The sequence below is a fragment of the Trachinotus anak genome, unplaced genomic scaffold (genome assembly GCF_046630095.1).
Source record: "Trachinotus anak isolate AG129_WGS33_773 ecotype Australia unplaced genomic scaffold, CSIRO_AGI_Tana_v1 ptg000016l, whole genome shotgun sequence".
In the NCBI taxonomy this organism is placed as follows: Eukaryota; Metazoa; Chordata; class Actinopteri; order Carangiformes; family Carangidae; genus Trachinotus; species Trachinotus anak.
The window spans coordinates 3,906,144-3,928,874 of record NW_027273867.1 but is presented as its reverse complement, the minus strand read 5'-3'; the positions used below and the strand labels follow the sequence as shown (position 1 = coordinate 3,928,874).

General features: G+C 41.2%; 2 protein-coding genes across 2 annotated transcripts in view; both read left to right on the top strand.

Annotated features, from left to right (window-relative positions):
- The window catches only part of rpl15 (ribosomal protein L15), a 397,523-nt gene that overhangs the window by 16,239 nt on the left and 358,553 nt on the right, over positions 1-22,731 (top strand). The window lies entirely within an intron of this gene.
- cited4a (Cbp/p300-interacting transactivator, with Glu/Asp-rich carboxy-terminal domain, 4a) lies at positions 10,801-16,168 on the top strand. Its single transcript, XM_071500168.1, has 2 exons — positions 10,801-10,988; positions 13,032-16,168. Exon 2 carries the CDS (start codon positions 13,058-13,060, stop codon positions 13,754-13,756), a length of 699 nt encoding a protein of 232 aa, XP_071356269.1. The 5' UTR covers positions 10,801-10,988; positions 13,032-13,057; the 3' UTR covers positions 13,757-16,168.

Here is a 22,731-nt window from a genome sequence, read left to right as displayed (position 1 = left end):
TATTTAAGGGGACAGAGAGCTGGAGGAGTCCAACATGGAGGAAGATATCGTAGCATATCAGCACCATTCCCTTGTACTCAAACTGTAATTATGACATCAGCTGTTCCACAGAAGAGCAGCAGTTAACAGTCATGAGACACGAGTCAATGGCACAAATACGTCCTTTGACTAAACTGTGTGAACTTATTGACCATAGCTAAGCTAATGAACTAGCAACAGTACAGTATTTGCCCTCTTCAATAACTGGTGCACAGTGGTAGACTAGATACACTAGAGCGCCAAACATGTCTTCTGTTGTCAAGTATAGTTTTATTTATTTATTCTCTGCAGTCCTTACACAAGACATCTGTATGGTTTTATCAGCTGTTGTGTGAAATGATGACATCAGCATCACACAGTGCATGCAGCTCTACAGCTGTATGAATAGGCTGTATTTAAAGCCTCACACTGGAACGGGACAGCATTGCTATAACCATCATTTCAAGGTTTGGCTGAGCCAGAATCAGCACAAGGACCATCACATCCAATGAAGAAAAGAAACATATATCAAATCAGTATATTTTTATATATTTGTTTTGGGTTTTTTTTGTTTTTTTTGTATATTAGTGTAGACAGATGTGACAGGAAATGTGACATCTTTATATAGCACTTTTCTTTACAAAGTTACAAAGTGCTTTAGAAAAAAAGAAAAAGATCAACATACCTATATATATATATATATATATATATATATATATATATATATATATATATATATATTTCAACATTATGCAAAAACCTGGTTTGAAGTAAGTGGTGCAGTATTTCAGTATTTTAAGGACGTTATGTCGAGCGAGAGAGAGAGTGCATACACGCTGCCTATTAACAAAGAGTGAGCTGAACATGTGCTTAGATGTTTGGATAAGTCAGGTGGAACATTAGAATACAGCCTCAGTGTTCTTTGTGACATATTCTGTGTTGTACAATGTTGCCATGCGTCATAGATGTCTCTCGCTTCTTTCTGAGAAGCTTCTTTTTTCTTTCGCCACAGTGTTTCCCATTCATCACCTGAATTGGTCCACGACAGTTTCATAACAAACCAAAGATTTATTCACACTTCTCATATAAAAAAATTTCTAACATTGTGATTTGTGCCGTTTCTTCTTTGCAGAGCTGTGAGCAGTGCGTTGATTCACTCTTTTCCCCCTCAGGGTGCACTGTGCTGCTGTATGAGTGTGTCAGGACCGGCCTCACTGGTCAGGACCGGGCTCACTGGTCTTCACAATATGTAATCAGCTGACCGTAGATAGAATCTAACTCTGTGGGAAAAACTGCCCCATTAAATTAGCAATCTGCCAAGGTGTGAATGCTCTTGGTTTTTAAAGGGAATGGGAGATGGTCCTCTGATTGGTTTATTGCATGTTACGCCCAAAACACACCCATGAATAATTGAGGGACTCAGCACAACCCTTTTGAACCACACACCTGGCACAGCGACTGTTTTTTACAACATTAAAATAGCAAGTGACATGGACACACCCTAAATGCACTTGCATCACACACGCTTCAGACCACGAGCTTTGGACCGTTAAAATAGAGCCCTGCATGTTAGGCTGTCTCATTTCTTTTTTTTACTTGAAAAGTTCATTTTGGACCGTGATGGACCCAGATGCATTGTTACCTGTAATAATCTTACATCTTACTTCTTTGCAGTTGCCTGTCTGACGTCTTTTCCATGGACATTGCACATGTAGAAAAACCAATGACAAACCAAGCAGCATATAACAAATTGGCTGACAGCGCTCGCTGAGGAAATAATGTTTATCACTATTCCAATTACTGAAACTGCTTTTCTGGTGCCCATGACATTTCATCACATTTACAACATGCACGCTGTGATTTGGAACATGAAATCATTTCCTGTTGCTCATTTTCACACGTTTCACAGACGTTTGACAGACTCGTGCATCAGCTTGGGAGAGCCCCATAGGTCTTGCAAATTTATCTGCAATTGGCGCCGTCGCCATTCTCAAATGGTGCATATAAGGGTGTAAATCACATTTATTAATGTGGCCCAAGGCTGTGGAGAAAGCAAACAGTCACCAACTTGGCCACTTAAATGCATGTAAATATACAACATGATCTGGTTTGTCTTGATAATCCAGGTCGCTGTGGACGGTTTTCAGTAGAACTGCTTTCTACAAAAGAAATAATTCTTGTGAAACAGAGACAGAGATATCTCAAAATCTGGTCACATTTTACCAGAATCATCTGCATGGGTGAGGTGGATACCACCGGAAATAAGTGAAAAAAAGACAGTGGTTTGAAGACATTTGGTTGAATTTACTCTTTAATATATGGCAGAATATGGCAAAAAAACCCTCCAAATATCAACTGAAGAGAGTTAAGGTTTAAGGAAATCAAAGTTTTAGAATTATGTAACAAAGTTATTATCCTTAATTTCTGATGAAATAACTTGAGATGGAGATTCTCAGTGCATGTCTTACACTGAAAAGGGAAGTCATTTCAGAGAGTAACCACTATTACACCAGCTTCCTGTTGCAATTTTTTGTGATCAGTTGCATTGTGCCAGTACCAGTCACATGTATATTAGCTACACACTCTTCATGTTTATCCGCAGCCTCTGTGTGTGAGAAGATAATAAGCAAAGAGTTAACTGGATCAGACCTGATCTTGGCAGGCTGGACCTGTTAAGGTTGCCTAATGAGGTTAGAGGGGTTGGGGAGTGAGGGCTGTTGTTGACCAAATGGAACTGCTGGAACACAGCAGAGCTCACACCAAGAGACCCAGGAATCTGAGAGCCTGAGAGCACCCCTCCCCCTCTCATGCAAACACTGACACTAGTGGAGGAGCAGCACCTCGAGCACACATGCATGAATGGACGTGCACACACATAAACACAGACTAATAAAGCAACATATGCTCCTGTTTCTGCTACCTGGAGCAGCAGGTGGGATGCCCCTCCCTATTGAGTTGTATAAGAGGAGGGAAAGGAAAGAAGAGAGGAGGCCCCTGCTATTGTTGACACCCAACAAGGGAGTGAACACTGTCGTTAGAAAGATACATGAGACTCATGTTGTCATTTCTGTCCACTGCTCATATGTTCGGTGTAATTCAAATTAAATCCATTATAAAGTATATTCATGGCAGAATTCGGTTCAGGACCTGATTGACGTCAGTGCTTTTCAGTGAGGGTAAATTTGTCCTTCTGTTGTTGTGTTATTGCAAGGGAATCATGTTTTTGGTGTTGAATATAGTCTCTATGTTTCAGAGCCTTTTTCAGCTGGGAAAGGACAAAGCTCTGGGAGATTTTCACTGTAATTACTGACAAAAAGGCCACATTCAAAATACTTTCAACAAGTGTCAGCTTCAGTTCAAATATTTCTTGGGTGTAATTTTCAGCCATACTGCTGGTGTACCTCTAGAGATGGCAATGTCAGTGATGGTTGGTTCAGGCTGAAGCACGACTGGAACACGACTGGAATAGGACTCATCTCCTCGGAGAGCACCTCCTCTTCTAGACCCCTCCAACACCCTAACAAATAGTGGATGGCTTGTGGAGACATTCACAACACCCTGACTTTTTATCTAGCATCACCATGAGGTTGATATTTCTGATCACAGTGAAATGTCTCCACGAGTGTTGAATGGATTTCCACAAGATAAGATTTTCTACGCATATTGTCGATGTTGTTGATCTCCTGACTTTATATCTAACAACATCATCAGGTCAAATTTTTAGTTTGTCTAGGTTTATGACCAAATGCCTCTAAAGCCTCAGTGCTATGTTGTGTTTACTGCTAATTAGCATTGTTAACACATCTAAGAGCCCATATTACACACTTTTCCAGTGTTTTAAGTGTTGATATCCATAAGAACATATATTTGTGGTTTGAAGAACTAAAAACCATCCAATATAGTTTTACATCTCCTCTCTCAGGCCTTTTTCTGGAGCTCTAGCAACAACAGGTCAGTGAGCCAATCAAAAGAGAGGCTCTGAGCCTCTCTTCTGATTGTTATTTGAGTGATCTAATAAAAATATAGTAGATTTCAGTAAAACACTCAGAGAAACAAATACCGCAAGTTTGGATGGTGGGTCCAGGTGGGCATGGCTTGGTGCATGGCTGAAGGTGGTGACTGCTTTGTTATGACATCACAAAGTTACAGAAGCCCTGATGGCTTGTTTTAAGGCTCAGTTTCTGAATACAGGCTGTGTGCATTTCTCTGCGGTTGATACTTTCACAGTGTTAATACAGAACCTAGACTTGCTTTATAATCAAAAAACACATGGACATCTCACCTTACACAATCCCAGACCCCACTAGTGTAGCGGAGTAATAAACAACAAGCGTGATTGGCTCTCACTTGGTTGTAAGCTCAAATTTACATTCTCACTGATTTGAGTTTTGATACCTTCCACATTATTAAAACATATCAATTCATGCCATTAAAGCTAAGTAATATTCTAATCACCTATTTTCCAACTTTCCTATTCTCAGTATATTACATGAACATTATACACTGTAAGACACTTCAGCTGAACTCAAGTCTACACACCAGCTAATTTGCACTGAGCGGCTGGTGCCTCACTTTCACTGCTGTCTTTCCTACAGAATAAAATAACAAAATATGTCCTTACAGATGTATTTGAGCAGTCCCTATTGTATAAACTAACAGGAAAACATCCATAATCTTCTCGGTTATCATAAATGCCATAAAACAGACATAGTAGACACATACAGACACATTTTACTGTACTTAAGAGGCAACTCATTCCAGTGACCTTTTTACAAATCTATTTCACGGTGTTCTGTCTCTGGATGAGGGCAAGTGGCAGAGTGGGAGCTGCACCTACAGCAGTGGTCTGTTGTGATTAGCTCATGTGTGGTTCTGCCCTTCTCCTGGCAATAACTGCCTTTTGCAAAAACTGCATTAATCATGTTGTGACAATACATAAAGGCCTTATTGGAATAAGCATACAAAAGAAAGACAGTGTGAATGGACAGGGTGGGGGATGGGGGGAGTGGGGGTGGGGGTGTTGTGCTGCGGGGGCGGGAACAACAGGAAAGAAGAAGCAGTGAGTAATATGAAACCTGGACGGGTGCAGGGGGGGAAAACAAGAAAACGAGCAGGCTTGATGGAAAGACAGAGAAACAAACAGGCAGAGAGAAAGTGAGTGAGTGCTGTCGCTGTCTTTGTTCTCACAGCTGCACATAAACAAATTACACCCAGTCTGTCCTCCCACCTTTGCATAGAAGCTGTCGTCATTACACAGTCTAAGACACAATAACATGCACTTGATAGCATTTATTGGCTAAAGGCTGAGAAAGATTAATGAATCGGACCAATGATGGAGTGCAGCCTACACGAGCAATGATCAATAACCAAGAGTAACTGTTTCATTGGTTAACTGTCAGAACACATTCTCTGTCTCACTCAAACCAGCAAGTAATTCTCAGACAAGCAGATGAGGTCAAATAAGCAGAGTAGCAGAGTAGTGTGATGGGTTGTCACATTATAACATGCAGCCATGTCTAACAGCGCTTGACAGCATTCAACAAAGTGGTGCAGAAGTGAATGATGTGTTGTCCTATGGCATCTAGGAAAAGATGTTTTCTCCTTGCATCAACCTCTTACAGACCTGATACAAGCGTGTCCCCGCTCCATAGAACAGTAATTTCTCATTTTCACATTTCAGATTTCTGGATAGATAAAAACCAACACGTTACCTGTGGACAGAGACAGGCTAACTGTTTGCTTCTGTTTCCAGTCTAAGCTAAAGCTAACTGGGTTCTGGAAGTAGCTTTTTATTTATGTAAATGATTTATGTAAATGATATCATTATCTAATGTGGAATCGATCAATCTTATCTAACTTAAAGCAAATAAGCCTCTTTAAGCATTATATTAGATAGTTATATTTTTTGATTATTGTTATTGATTAATCAACTAAACTTGTAGAGATCAAGCTCTTTTTAAAGAAATACTTTGCTTATTTGCTTTGAGAGTAAAATGCCACTTGTAAATGTGAATGTATGCTAAATACCAAGCTACAGGCCGCAGCTGGTTAGCTTAGCCTGGGATAAAGTCTGAAAACAGGGGGAAATAGCCTGTCTGGCTCTGTCAAAATCCACCTGGCTAAAGATGACTATTTTACATATTTTGCTTTGTTGTGGTTTTCCATGGGATCATGTGCCTGACTATTTTTGACTGGGAGAAGTGACTTCGTTACAGTTACAACAAGACTCTCCACCTAAATGTGAAATCATGTTAACTAGTGGTGCTGGTAGGCAGTTTGTTTGTTAGTTTGTTTACCCCTGTTTCCAACACCTCTAACTGTTCGTTCAGATTAAAAGTGGCAAGAGCTGCCTGGTAAAGGACACTGTTAGTGGTCACTCTAACGTAGACAAAATAGACAGCTAGCAAGGTTGTTAAGGATGCTGTTTTGCATGCTATGGCGCTAATTAGCATGCACTTCCCTCCCAGCTTCATATTTACTGTATGAACTTGAGGGTGGTATCAAAGCTTCTCATCTAACTGTAGGAAATTAGACAAATATTAGTATTTTAGTAAAATGTCAAACTATACCTTTAACTACTTCCTATACTCTGCTAGTTAAATCTAAAACAATACATAATTTTTTATAAACTTTTCGTACATTTTCTATGTAAAATGCAAATCTGAAACGTAAATAACCGGTATGAATTGGAAATCGGTTTTAATTTAAAAAATGCAAGTACATTGATACACGGACCTCTGGATCGATCAAAATGTACCATGATCTGGCCGATGGCCTGATGACAATGTTATGAATCAGTTTAACGTTGCTGCTACACTGCTAAGAGCTCTATCTGCTCAGTGTCTACAGCTCTCTCTCTCTCTCTCTCCCATGAAACTATTGTAAGACTCATCACAGTAATGTTAAGATAGCAGGTAAAGACAGACATGTCCAACAACATCGACACAATTTATAATGCACTGTCAAGTCTGAAATCCAAAGTTTGGAAGATATTTGGATTTTACAAAAGGAACGGGACACTAGATAAAACCACTGCAATATGTAAGGAGTGTAAAACAGCACAAAAGTACAGCAGTAGCACAATTAATCTCAACACTCACTTAGTGAGACAACATGGGGAAACAGGCGATGAGGAGGCCTGTAGTACAGCTAGCACAAAGGCTACATCCACACCACTGCGTTAACAATCTCCGTCCAGACCAGCATTTTAGCTCCGTATCAGAAACGATCTGTGTCCATACTAACACACCTGAAAACGCATACATACATGACCATTCACTGACACTGGGCATGCACGAGCCGGTGTAAACAGGAAGCAGATTTACAGTTACAGAAAATACTACGAACAAGGAAAGCAAAGACAGTTGCAGAATTTAACTGAACAACAGCTGCTAGCGGAGACAACAAGGCCAGTCACTCCCTGAGTGGCTGACAAGAGCCAGTCAGGGAGTGACCTGGTGTGTCCACGTCACCGTTTTTGCTCCGTTTTTACCTGTCCAGACTACAATGCAAGCTCTGAGTTTTCAAGCTAAAACGGTGCCTGCAGTGTACCGAATCACATCGAATCGAACCCAACCAAATCAAATCAAATCAAATCAAATCAAATCAAATCAAATCAAATCAAATCAAATCAAATCAAATCAAATCAAATCAAATCAAATCAAATTGAAGCATTCCCTTCTACGTTAAAATGTATCATCCATGAACCATATCGTACCCCATAAATCTACATCGCATCGTACGTATCAGATCGTCTTGTATTGGAGAGATGCACACCCCAAATAGCTGATGAATAATTTAGTGGGGTTAAGTTTCATTCCACCACTGAAAAGCTGAAAAATCATGTTCATGTTCAACTGTGCTTGGCAGAATAAACATCCTAACCCTGACTCAAGCAATGTACTCATCACTGCTGAGAACAACAGCCCCTTATACATAAATGGAAGAGATTGTGGCTGCAGATCAAAACACACAGCGACTCTCCAAACGAGAACAAAAAAACAATGGTCAAGTGAATCAAGCATTAGAAAGAGGCTGGAAGTCTGGCTGACTTGAGGGGCCCAAAAATAGGACACATTCCTCTGCTGCAGAGGGTGTGTGTGTATGTCAACAGGAATACATACCAAGCTCCTGCTGAGGGGCCTGACTTTCTCCACACAGGAAGGGAGGGCAAAACAAAAGGACCGGCTGGCGTGTGCTCGCTCTGGAGTTGGGTGGAGGGTTCCCATCATGCTGCACAGAAAGGTAGCACGTCTTTAACACCCATTTCAGTGGAGTGTATCGGAGCTTTTGCATTTAAAGATAAGACAGATTTTATCTTGCAGATTTGACCAATGCAAATGAGGTCAAAGATAATACATAAATAAATTAGTGAGTCACAGGATTGACATCTCTGATGTCAAGTAAGACCCAGAAACCTACAGTCCAGGCTTATCTCATGGGAAATGAATGCGATTGTGTCATGTTTTTGTATGAAAACAATAACTGAAGCTACAGGTACTACGCCAGTGAGTATACTGTGTATACAGTGTACTACATGTGAGTGTACTGACTGAAGTATCTGGTTTGGGAAACAGCATTGATGTCTATAAGACCACCATCATTTCAGTTGGTCATTCAGGAGTGTTATGCTCGTAGTGGCTAATGTAGCCCAGAGCAACTAGCCTTAATAATGCTACTTGAAATGAGGACGTACGGAGGTCTGGCACCTCACAGGGAAACAAGGTGCTTCTAGTGTTCTTCCATTTTGTTTGACACATAGTTTAAAATGTGAAAATATAATTGTATCCATTTATTGTAGTTAGTGGCACATCTGAAAAAAGAAATCAACATTAAAACCCCATTTTAATGTTTTCTTGGCTTTGGTTTTTTGACCAGTTTCACGAACAGATGACCTATCTAGCATCATGTAAACTGATAAATTGTTGAAAAAATTGTGTTAGATTATGTAATCTTGAGTTGTAAGCTGTAATTTCCATGAAAACCACAAAGAAATAACCAGGATTTCTTCTTGGGTAAGGTTGTGTTATTTCCCATGTTACCACTCAGATGAGTTGGGCAGTGTTTCATCAAACTTTGGGTTTTGGCTTGAACAATCATCTTTCCTAAAAATAACATTTATACACGACTAAGCGGTTTTGCTTTTGTATGACGGTACAGACACATTAAACTTCTTCCTTCCTTAATAATATTCCCCCCGTCTCCAACTCACTTCAACTGCAGCCTGCACGAGATATGGGAGGTGTGTGTGTGTCAGCTCCCCTGAGACTCTTTGTGACCTATGGTTTCCCATAACACTGTTGTCTGTGTCGACCTGCAGACATTTACGCTTATCTTCGCTTCAATTTGGCCACAAAAATATAGTAAAGCTGTAGTCTTCAACATTTTCATATTAACAGTGGATCAAATACAGTGTGTAATGTGATAGGTGCCACTCGTCTAGACAAACTACAATCTTTAAAGAGCTTTTTAGCTTTTTTCAGCTCATTATTTTGGTTGAATGACTCAGCCGGCAGCTTTATATAGAAGAAAGACTAAACCTTGACCATAGCAACTTAATGTCAGATGTTGTTAGCTGCCCAAAAAATATCAGTTCTTACTGCTCTAAATGGGCTATTTGTTAAGTTTCTCTGCTGCTGCGAGCAGGTGGTGGTGACTGTCACTTGACGTTGTTACAAGACAAGAGCTTACAATACGTCCTCTGAGCAGCGCTAATGTCTTCAGGGCAGATTGGAGGCTACAGCTTGGAGTCACTATCGGAAAGTGACAAGACGGGCTGGGGCTAGCTGGGGATTGGGATTGCCATTGCTTTCCAGCACTGGAGACAGCTCTGTGTGAGTAAAGGAATGAAGTTTGATGCTGAACTCGCAACATTTCTTCTAGACCGGTAAGTAAACAGTCAGTGCTAACGTTGGCTGTGTCTTACACTTACAAATCACTCATTTAATGTTAGGGGAAGATGTGATGACAAATCTTGAAATCTTGAGTTTCACCCAAACCTCCGCCTTTCCCTAACCATAAATGCTTTAAGTTGCCTAACCATGAAATGATGAATCATGCTTCTGGTGCCACTAGCAGATATTGCAATAGAAAAAATGAAATACCTTGTCAGTGAATGTGTACAGTAATGGACATTTATTACATTTATTTATTTTTATTATTTGTTAACTTTTTTTGTCTGATGTCACTGTTTTTATTGTGCCAATAATAATGTATTTGCATTAATTTGTTGCAAAATAAACACATTGGAGAAAGGTTTGATTTGGGACATGGTCCAGGTAACATCATTTTTAATATAAAAGCAAGGAATGTTTTTAATCAGCTATTGTTGAATAGGACATGATAAATGATCATTTCTAACTTTTCAGATATTACTGGTTTAGCACACAGGCCACATGTATTATTCCATAGACCCACACAGCGCCAGATCTACACAGCTCCACTCCCGTTTAACTCTGTGAAACACCCTGTTAAATGATTTGAAGTGGTTCTGCTGTGGCTCCCTCCCCGCTGCTCTTTAAACAGAAAGCTTTCAGTTAAGAGAGTGAGGATCATTACGGATACTGGTGTGAGGGTAATGAAGGCAGGCGGCAGTGGAGCCTCCCCAGGACCCAGAGCGCGGCTCGGCCGAGCGGGGCTCCGCCGCTCGCTCCGCCGGATCAGTGGAGGCGGTTAGTGAACGTTTCTTTGCACAGTGATTAAGAGGGAGGACCAATGGCAACAAAGGAGACGGAGAGGACGGTAGCTCCTCCTCTCTCTCTCTCTCACTCTCTCTCTCACTCACTCTGTGTGTGTGTGCTTTATAGATGTATATAATCCCTGAGTTGACCCAGAAAACAAACTCCTCTGAGTGCCGAGACGCCGCAGAGTTTGAATCCACCGCAGGGCTGCATGTAGCCGGAGCATCAGCTGGAGAAACAACCCCGGCACTGATCCAACTTCTCCGCACGGATTCTACGTGAACACATCGGGTAGGTGTCGTCTTGTGTTACTCCTAACGCAGGTAGAGAGGCTGCACTTTCCCTTTGTAGACTCGCGCTGACTGTTTTTCATAATATTCTTCATGAGAATAAAGCTGATCGGATCGCATTACACGCAGCGGGAATCTATCCTGTTCCACCGTGTCACTTTGCTCACTTGCGGCGGTATTATTGCCTGGTGTATTTGTTGCGGTCTTATGGCATCGAATAATGTCAAGTAGCCCACACGCACAGTCCGCTTTAGGTTAAAAAAATGGTTTCATGCTTGTGTAATTATTATTATTATCCCTCAGACTGGCTGTTCACTAAGTGACATTTGGCTGAATAATCCAGATCTGTAAGGAAACTCCACAGATAGCGTATAATTAGGTATCAGAGGGGCAGAATATTTAGGAGAGGATTGAGGCCATTGAGGAAAGTGTCTCGTTTTATCAGCACTAAAGGGGTTGAATTGGTACAAGCAGCCGGGGGCACAACCAGAGTTCATATTTTAAGGGGGGGGGGGGGTTAAAAGCCTGAAATATCTTTGTTTTTCAGCAGGCAGACATTCATTACATGACTCGCTCTGGGATCTGTTTTTATGATCATCCCATTCAGGGGGAAGCTTATAAAATAATGTTATCAATTTCAACAAGCCAATAACCTTGACAGCAAATTACAGTTTCAGCGTGAGCACGATCTGTTTGTCATCTGTGGGCAATCTTAATTGAAGATCTTTTTTTGTAATGACTGTGTGAAGACAGAGGTGGTGTGATGTGTGTTGAGAGAGAGGGGGGAAGAGGTGTGTGTGGTCTGGAGAAGCATTCCTCTGCGTCCTTTTGGCTGCAAGGGTATTGCTGCCCTCCCTTGTCAGTGTGTTATTCAGTGGTAATTCACTGATGGTGTAATTTTGGAGGTTTAAGATGTATATATTTTTTTTGTTTTGTTATTTTTTAATGGGGACACTTCTGACTTGACTGAAAGCAAAACTGTGGAGGAGAGAGCAGTTTGAACAGAGAGACAGGGCTTGCTGTCATTATGGTTATTATATTATTGTTTTCGAGCAATTTAGTATGGCACGTCTGTAAAACGGGGAGACTCACCAGATGGTCTTAACTGAAGCAGCTGAGACTGAGATGTCCTAACTTCTAGTCTTTTGTATGGGTCGAACTACAAAAACACTGGATCCTACATTTCCCATAGTACAACTGGATAGCATGTCTTCTGTTAAACCCTCCCTGTCCCCTAAAGCCTCCATTATACTCCCTGGTGGACACACACACGGACACCATGGACATGTAGTTCCTCTTCTTTCTAGTCCACTTGGAGGAGCACTTACAGTTGGTGCTTTTGTGGACATGGACGTCCAAATGACGACATTTACATCACGCGTACCCTGGTGGACCATTGTGTATTCAAATTCAAATTTAAACACTAACTTAAACGCTCACATCTTTTAACCTCAGTCCTGCAGTTTGTAATGCAGACTTTAAATTTGTCACACACACACACACACACACACACACACACACATACACACACACACTATAAAAAGGTTGAAGTCTCAAACCTAATCCAAGACAACCCAACAACAATCATTATGGTAGAGATGGGCGATTTAACTAATTGTTAAGATAAATAAAAATCTTGTAATGTGAAAACATTCTAAACCCTAAAAATTAGTGGTTAGCTGTAGCCACAGTCCCATTGGTGGCTAGCTAACATACTGATTTTTGACACTGATTCTGCTTTGTTACCAGCAGTCCATAGCTGTATGGGATAACCAGAATATTTTGAATATGCATAAGGGTAACAGTTTTGCTAGTGGTGCAGGTTTTAATTATTCATGTTCTACTGTCTTGAAGTGTTTGAGCAAAAAAAAATAAAAATTGAAATTGTGAATCTTCCCCAGACTTAAAAAAAAACAGAGTTTGAGTATATTTTGAATTTCTATTGTTAAATTGGTGGAAAACCCCTTTAAATTCAAGCTTGTCTAGATTGAAATGACTTCTGGTTGTATTAAAAATCTAATTTCATGTCATTTTTTTTCACCAGTGTTGTTTTTTAGTGACAGAGGAGCCATGGCAGAACACATGATGATGCCCATGACCCACAGCTTCAGGATGGGCATGAATGGGCCCCCGCAGCACAATGGCCAGCCCGGCCTGCGCAGTCTGCCCAATGGCCAGGTGATGCACTATGGCAGGAACCCTCAGAACAACATGGAGGCTGCCATGAGACAGAGGCCGGGCATGGTGGGACCCGGAGGGATGGGCGGGCCCGTGAACGGAGCTCCCATGGCCAACCACCACCACCAGATGATGTCTGGGAACATGATGTACAATGGCCAGGGCCCGAATCAGCAGCAGCACCACCACATGCACCCCCAGCAGCAGCAGCAGCAGCAGGGTGGACACCCGCAGCAGTACCTCCCTGGTAACCTCACCTCCCAGCAGCTCATGGCCAGCATGCACCTGCAGAAACTCAACACTCAGTACCACGGACACCCGCTCAGCTCGGCCAACGGACACCACCTGCCCAACAGTGCTCAGTACCGGGTGGGTCCGGCCCAGCTGTCGGGCATGCAGCACATTGGCGGCCCTCTGGGGTCAAACGGCATGGACATGGATCTGATCGACGAGGAGGTTCTGACTTCACTGGTGCTGGAGTTTGGCTTGGATCGCATTCAGGAGCTGCCGGAGCTCTTCCTGGGACAGAACGAGTTTGACTTCATATCGGACTTTGTGTGCAAACAGCAGCCGAGCACGGTGAGCTGCTGAGCTAAAGTGCCACCGGAAACTTGGTTTGGTTTTGTTTGGACTGGACACCCCAAAGAATGACTGCGTGGCCGCTGCGGCACAGCCAGAGGAGACAATCTCTCTATTCAGTTTGGGTGTATCTGTGTCTGTGTAAATGACAGTGTCTAGCACGCCTTCACACTGACCTGCCTGCGACTTGATGAAGAATTGTAATGTGAGAAAACAAAGCTAAAGCACCAGGTTTCTCTTCTTTGAGCTGGTGCCAGTAAGATCTGTTGTGTTTTGGCCAAATTGAGGCATCCTGATGCAGCGGGCTCTGTCTGTACCCATCTGGCCCTCAGCACTTGTGCCTGCAATGCCAAGGCTTTGGGATAATTGTAAACTTAACTAACACAATGGGGGGGGGGGGGGGGGAGGGGGCAACCTGGAAAGACTGTCCATCTGGGTCTGCTAGATTCTGTGGCATCCTTATGTGTATTTTATTTCTGATGAGACCTTCAACTAGTAGCAGATATTTTACAAATTTATAAAAGTTTGTCCTCTGAATTTGTTTGTACAAGGATGACGGGATGTAGAATGATTTTCTGTGTGCATGTTGAAGGCTGGCTCTTCAAAACCTAGTTCCTACAAAAAGAAAAAACAAACAAAAAGAAAAACACATTTCCTTGAAGAGCAGAGAGAGAGAGAGAGGTGGTGCAGCATTCCTGAGTGACGGATGGGGTTTAGGTGAAATGTGCCACATCGATTATTTTAGCTTTTGGTGTCATTTACCTGGCTCAGATAAAATCTGCTATCATTAAATGTATCACATCTGTTCCTTGCTATTTAACTGTGGTTGAATCATCGGCAAAGTAGTGTGCTGCTCAAACAAAGCTTTTATTTGTTGTATTTACTAATTCGTAGAAGGGTTGGGAACGGAGAAGCTTGTTATTGAATGAGAAACAACACAAACTGTGGCCTGTTGCAAAGGTTCAAGAAAAGCCAAACAAAAGAAAAAAAAGCAGCTGTTGATCAGAGAGCTGAAAAGAGAGAAGATAAAAAAGAGGTGCGTGATTGCAGAATTTGCATTTGTGTGTTATTTGTGCGTGTGTGTCTGTGTGTGGTCAGTGCAGTGAGGCATTTAAAACCCATCGAATGGCGTCCTTCTCCCTAGACCATTGCCCGGTGCGCTGAAGCTGATTGGAGGCTGCGCAGGGAGCGAGAGCGAGAGATTTTGGTTGTGTGGACACAATGTGTGGACACAGCACTCCCCGGCAGCACTTAGTTTAATCATTATTTAAAGCTGCCACTACCTGTGGCATTGATTTCATTAGGCAGGAAGAGCGAGCGAGGAGCACAAAGCGTGCAAAGTTGTTGTTTTTGCCATAGATTAGCTTACTCTGCTGCTTTTCTACTGATTAGATTTAAATTACATGCTCTCACACGCTTGTCTTAATTGAGGTCGACTTGCACATTCTCCAATGACTCAATAATTATAAAACGGACATGTTCTGTAGCGCTTTTTTTTTCAATTTTTTTAGCACAATTGGTAATTAGGTTTTTGTCAAGGTTGCTGCTTTGCCACTGTAGGCCAGCCGAGGGAGAACTTCCTGCACTCGCACTGCTATTTGTGGAGCTGTCAGAGGGGCCAGGACTGCGCTGCTGCACTGTGTTAATCTGTTTCAATACAACTGTGCTGCTGTCCCCATCTCTCTGGAGATCTGCCATCTCCCAGCTCTCGAGTCAAACAATGGGCATTGAAACGCTGTTATCAAGGCAGAAAAGTGCCAGCGAGGCTCCCGCTCTTGTTTTACTCTTCTGCCTGGCAAATCCACAACCTCACAGTGACAACGGAAACACTTCTGGCCTTAGCAAGACAGTGGCCTCTGATTACTGCTATATCAATAAGTGCAGCCTTCTTGTGAATTGTATCTTTGTACTGTAGACTAGAGGTGAAGTTGATCTAGACACATTTAAGGTACTTTCAGAAAAAAAAAAACATTGTCAGATGTAAATGTAAATCAGTGGCTGATTTTGATGTGTTGACAAGAGATTATATCCTACATTTTTTTTTCTTTTACAAACCAAGTGTGTAGATACAGTATGCCAATGTTTCTGGGTGCAGGGGGCCTGAAGCTTTAAGACCAAGTAGACTGCATGTTAAAGCAAGCGTGAGGGACGCCACCACTTTCCCACAAAGCAGCTGAGAATGTACAGTACAACGCTTTGTGGGAACTTGTCTTAAGATGGTAGATAACCGTGTGAGATTGTACTCCTTGTTCCAAATTACACATCATTTATTTGGGTAAACCCTCCCTCTCACCCCCACCACCACCCCCAACTCTTCCCTGTCCCTCCCTCCTACTTTCCCATCTCCCAAAAGCTTTTGTAATGTTATTGATTCTATTTTAAGAAAATGTATTTATTTTCAAATAAAATATTTATTTAAAGAAACTGCTTTCCATACGTTAGTGACTCCACTACCCACTGTTAGCAGCACATTATGACCTGAAAGGATAATACTGTGATGTTGTTATATACCCAGCTGTTCAAGTGTCGACCAGTCCTCCAACCTGAACCAGCACAGAACAGCAGTGTCTCCTGAAATAGCGCCCCTATGGCGGCAGGCATACCGGACCTTGGTTGTCAAGATTACAATAATAAACATGCGGACTGTACCGAGAGCAGCGTACCTACCTTCGTCACCATGGTTACTGAAATAACGGTCATGGCTTGGTTAGGTTTAGGAGAAGAGGGTGATTTGGGTAAAAATAACATTAGACATTAGATGATCTCTGTTACAATAATAACAACAAATGATTATGGATAATAGAAGAAACTTAAACTGGTACTTTCACATGGGAATCGAACACCGCTCTCCTGTGTCATATTCATCCATCCACCCCAACCTCCTCCTGACGTGCACTTTGTCGCTCTTTACGCTATGCCACCGTCATAATTACTTCGAACACTAGATGTCACCTAACAACAAAACATAACTATGGGTCATAATAACCTGCGGCACAAACGACCAGTGGACTCTTTTTTTTTTTACAGGAGATTTGTATTGTAGTAGTGGTCTAAACCACAGGGGCTTTAAGGTTCTGTCCAAGTGATCAGCAAACAAGAGAAAAGAGCAAAGTACAAGCGACACATCCTAAACAGTAGTGAGTCAGCACTCTGTCAGCACAAAGCTTTTTTTATACTTCACTGTTTGATATATAATTGGAAAATTCGAACGTTAATGACCAAAAATGGCAGAGTGGTGTGCTGCTTTGTAATAAACAACAGTGGCTATAATCCATTTTAAAATGATGAAACGGACATGCATCAGCATCTGTTTACAAAAGCTATTGCAGTCAGCTCACACGCTAAGTGATGTAATCAATCATTTAAAGGTCTCATATAGTATAAAGGTAGATGTCCATGTGTTTCTGATTATAAAGCAGGTCTAGGTTCTATTTAAATACTGTGAAAGTATCAAAGCTTCAGTCCACAGAGAAATGCACACAGCCTGTATTCAGAAACTGAGCCTTAAAACCAGCCGTCAGGACTTCTGTTACTTTGTGATGTCACAACAAAGCAGTCACTGCTCTCAGCCATGCCCCAAGCCATGCCCACCTGGACCCACCATCCAACCTTGCAGGATTTGGTGGGTAAATGGTTTTTGGTACTTAAAACTACAAATGTATCTTTTTATGGATATCAAAATTTGAAATGAAACACTGGAAAAGTGTAAAATATGGCACCTTTAAAGTAACAGGTCTGTTTTACTCATACAACACCATTATTAGAAGAACAGACTAAATATATAAAATAGTTATCATTAAAGTTCTAGTTAGCTGTGCAATGAAGTCATATTAGGAGACCTGAAATACATGTGCTGCTCCACATGACATTACTCATCAAGGCAACATTTTGTCCTTGAGCTGTTTTTAATGGATTATTGAAAACTAAAAGAGCCGGTGACCTGTGAACATGTGGTAGAGCAAACCAGCAACAGAGTAGACAGTGGTAGTATTCAGTTGTGTCAAATGTTGGTTAGGTCAGCCACAGCTTTCAGAGACTCATTTAGAGGGATAAGTACTTTACAATCGTTGCATTTTAGTGTAGTATTTTACTGTACCGTCATATCTGGTGGGTGTTGTGGTTTTACGATAATGGAAACTGACTTTTACACAACTGACAATTACACTATACATTCAAAAGCCCAACTAAGGACGAGAGTTGAAAATTAGCATCAGCTGTTAACACAGGGAAAGGGATCAGTGTCATGTCACGTCAACATACAAAGTTATCACGTTATAACAAGAAATGTTTCTTGTTATAACGTGAAACATTTCATGTTAAAACATGATAACTTCAAACTCACAATTGAAAGAGGAAACAGTGAGCAGAGAATAGATTGAGGAATGTGGTTCATTTTTGGAGTTTTACTTGCTTACTCATGCTTGGGCTGAGACACTTTGGTAAAGATTCAAACTTGTTTTGTTCATTAACTCGTAAGTGCGTACCATTAGGGCTTAGGTCCTAACCACAGCGGCCCAGGGTTCGAGTCTGACCTGCGGCCCTTTGCTGCATGTCATCCCCTCTCTCTCTCTCTCCCTGACTTTCCTGTCACTCTCTCACTGTACCTATGTAATATAGACATTAAAAGGCCAAAAAAATAACTTAAACAAAAAGAACTGTCCCGCAGCTGAAGAAATAACATTGGTTTCTATGTGCAACCTGCTGTGAGTTGAGTGCACATTGACCATCTACAAAGCACAATACCAGAAACAGATACTACAGAAAGATTCAGTAATTTCCGTCTTATACACTGTAGTTTTATGGAAATCACTCCACACATCGACAGCCTCCTATTGGTTATACTACAACACTAATTGTTAAAGTTAAATGTTGTATTATAACCGACAGGAGATCCACAGTGGTTGGACTGGTTTTGGTGACACTACAGTACAAAGTAAAAGGGAGGTTAATGAATGTTAATAAAAAAATATGTAAAAGACAGACAGTTCCTTCCTCCTCATGGCTTGGTTTTTTGCTCTTATATGCATTGTCAGGTGTTAGACCTTACACAGACAGGTGTGGGCCTTTCAAAATCATGTCCAGTCATCTGAATTTACCACAAGTGGATTCCAATCAAGGTGTGGAAACGTCTCAAAGATGATGATCACAGGAGGCACCTGGGCTAAATTTCAAGTGTCATAGCAGAGGGTCTAAATACTTCAGCAAAAAGGTGTTTCACTTTTAAACTTAACTTCTAAAATTCTGTTTTCACGTTGCCATTATGGGGATTGAGTGTAGATGGACGAGGGAAAACCGCAACATAACAAAATGTGAAAATGTCTGAATGCACTGTATCACAAGTGATAGAGCCGCCAACATGAGTAAAACATGAAATAAAAAAAGTAAAATGAAGATATTGAGTAAACAAGAAAAAAAGAGGGAAATAAATATATCAACAATTAAATTAATCAGGTTAAAGAGATGAAAGAAAATATGAAAAAAAAGTATTTTTGTTGAATTTAACTAAAAGAAAAGAATTTTACCTTGGTGTGCTATATGTCAAAATGTGATTCCTATATCATGTGTAATTAAAGTCATGCCTCACACCTGTTTCCTGTCATGAGTGAAATGCACCATTTTCTGTATCAACAGCTGCAACTTTGCTGCACCTTGCAGTCATGTGGCTTACCATGACAAATATAAGTTACTGTTTAAGTAGGCAAAAGCACAACAACACCTTTCACCAGGGTGAAGGTGAGGGAACATTATTTGCACATAACAGCCAACGGTATGTCAGGGACGTTTCCTTCCAAAATAGCAAAGGTTAATACAGAACAGTGAGCAAGAAATCATTATTATCTCTGTGCTGTTGGTGACATGATCAAATAATTTGCATTTAATCAGTTACCTTTCCTCTGGAACAAACATATATTTGGAGCACTTGTGGGGTGTTTCAGTCTCAAGGAATCATGTAGAATTGAAAAAAAAAACAGGCTGATGGCCTCTGAAAATCCAAGATGCAATAAAAGACACAGTCATACAAAATGATAAAAAAAGATCCCAGTGTTAAAGTAGCTCGCACACAGGACCCCACTTGGTTGTTGTGCAAGTTGTCAGGGAAGAGTGTTCAGCCATTTCCACAAGACAAAGCTTAATGGAGAGATAATGTACATCAACCATGATATAGACTGTGACATCAGAGTGACATAAGAGAACTATATCTAACTTTATTTTAAAGGTGCCATATTTTATTTGAAGTGTTGATGTCCATAAGAAGATATATTTTTGGTTTTAAACACCAAAAACCATCTCTGTAGTTTTTCATCTCCTCTCTCAGGCTTCTCTCTGGAGCTCTTGCAACAACAGCTCAATCAGAAGAGAGGCTCAGAGCCTTTTCTGAGTGACTGAATAAAAATAGAGCAGATTTCAGGTAAGCACTCAGAGAAACCAAATCCTGCAAGGTTGGATGGTGGGTCCAGGTGGGCGGGGCTTGGAACCTGGCTGAGCATGGTGACTGCTTTGTTGTGACATCACAAAGTTGCAGAAGTGCTGAGGGCTGGTTTTAAGGCTCAGTGTCTGAATACAGGCTGTGTGCATTTCTCTGTGGACTGAGGCTTTGATACTTTCACTGTATTAATATAGAACCTAGGCCTGCTTTATAATCAGAAAAGACAAGGACATCTCACTTTATACTATATTGGACCTTTAAAGCTGCACAATATTGAAAGATCCCTCAGAGGATTATTTATACTTTCAGATGATTGTTTTGGTTTTGTGGTCACCACCTTGTTTCTAGCAGCAGCTGGCAGTGAAAAGAAACTCACTGTACTCTACCTGCTCAGCACAAAAACAGCAGACAAAGTTAGCAACTAGACTGTGAACGTAGTGGAACATTTCAGTTTATACTGTCCAAACTGCTGTTTGAATAGATGGATGGCTTTTGAACCGCACACCTTTCCATAACCAATAGTCTGACATAAAAATACAGCAGCAAAGGTGAGGCACATTCATGTCAATCTGCACAGTTAACACAGTTATGCATCAGTATCATCTTATGGTGTATAAAAGGCCCACAGATCTGTACAGGCTTGAGTTTGAGCGCTAGCTGAAGAGAAGCTTATCTCTTCTAAATATAAACAGGAAACTGTATCATTCAGCCACTTCCTAAAGCAAGGCGGGGAGGTTGATATCCACTCTCCGAATAACCCTTTTAACTATGAGCATACCAAACATGAGAGCCTGCAGCGTCTCATATGGTAGCTCAAAGGCTCCCTCAGAGCAACCCATTACAGCAGGAGCACAGTCATGGGTGACTTCTTTCTCCAATTATTAGACTGAGCAATTGAAATATTTCCTCCCAGAAGTTCTTTAATTTAAAGCACTGATGGAACAGCACTCAATCCTATCCTCCTCTTCTTTCTGAAGCTTGTCTGATGTCTCGCTGCAAATTTCCCTCCTCTGCCTTTTTTTTTTTTTTTTTTTTTTACATGGCTTGAGGAAGTGGTCTGTGTGAAAAGTTCAATGAACCATGACCCCAAATGTTTGGCTGTTCAGGGGTGGTCTTAAAAGATGTACTGTAATGAGTCAAAGACTGCTGAAGTTCTCAGCATGTAAGTAACAGGAAAGTGAAGCGATAGCAATGAAGACTAAAGTTAAGCTGTGACTGAGTTAAGTCTGTTTGAGCTACATGTTATAACTGGGGCACATATGTGGTACATATATGTGGCTTCAATATGTGCAGCTGACAGACAGGAATAATGCAATGCTGCAGCCTTAAGGCCTTAATTTCATTCTTTCAGTATGTGAAAGATTTGGTTCTTGGTGAAATAATGACTGTTCACAAGGCTAGTTGGTGAACTACTGTAGCTGGTGAGCTAACGGCTAACTTTTAGGAGGCTGAGCTGGTGCTAGTTATTCACAGTAGTTCTGGGAGATTCTTTACATTTTGTCTATACCAGTGAGGAAACACCAGAAAAGGCCAAACATATGAGCATTTTAAATGTTATATTTAATCGCTTTCACTTCATAATTTCTCTTTTCTAATTCTAATCTAAGCCTTATTTCTGTCAAATTTGCTTTGGAAATGAAAGGAGTCCAATCACATTTGTCTTTTCTTGTTGTCTCTAGGTGGAGAAAATGTCAGCTGGCTGACTCATTGGCTAATAATTTATAACTGGGACAGGAGGCCTGAAGCCCCCACAGCTGCGTGTGATTGTTTAGAAAGTGGCAGGTAATTTTAAACAATCACATTTTGATTTATCGTGGGTGGGATCAAAAATCAGCCTCTCCGAAGGTTCGAGCTATGGCAGGGGGGAAATCATCATTGGCTTTCAAATAGGTGCGCTCACTGTCTTCACTCCACCCACCTCACGGTTCACCACTGCTGTGTACTGTTCAGTTTACTCCCCCTTGGCATTTTCAAGAGATGTATTTCTACCATCGACTCCTGTCTCATAACTCATAAGCCATTACTCTTTTGTGGAGCATGTATTAGTCTGACAGACGAGATTAAACAAAAGTGAATGGTGCAACACACCCAATAAACTATGATAGCTTCCCCCATTTTTTGACTCCCTGGCTCCGCATCCCCTCAAAGGTCACCAATGTCAAGACAAGTTGAACTTGATGCAAAAAATGTGCTGTTGTATGGCGAGGCGGGAAGAAAGCACAATGTATTTCTGACATCCTGTCCTTGTCCTGTCTGATACGTGTGTTCCGCCAGTTTCACAGTATTTCTACAGCAAAGTCACTGCTGCCATAACATTCAGTGTCAGAATCCCAGTGGATGGGCATCATGGAGATCAGTGTATATGGGGTCAAAGTCAAATTTATTTGAACATTTCTTGGAAATTTGGTGAAAAAACAATGTTGTGCTCACCCATACAGCTAGCATAAGGCTCTCTCCACTGGAAGTAATATTCTCTGAACAATGTTAAAATTGCACTTCAAGTATGAAAACTTGACCATGTTTAGAAGGTCATTACACTGTGGAAATATATAAGTGTTTG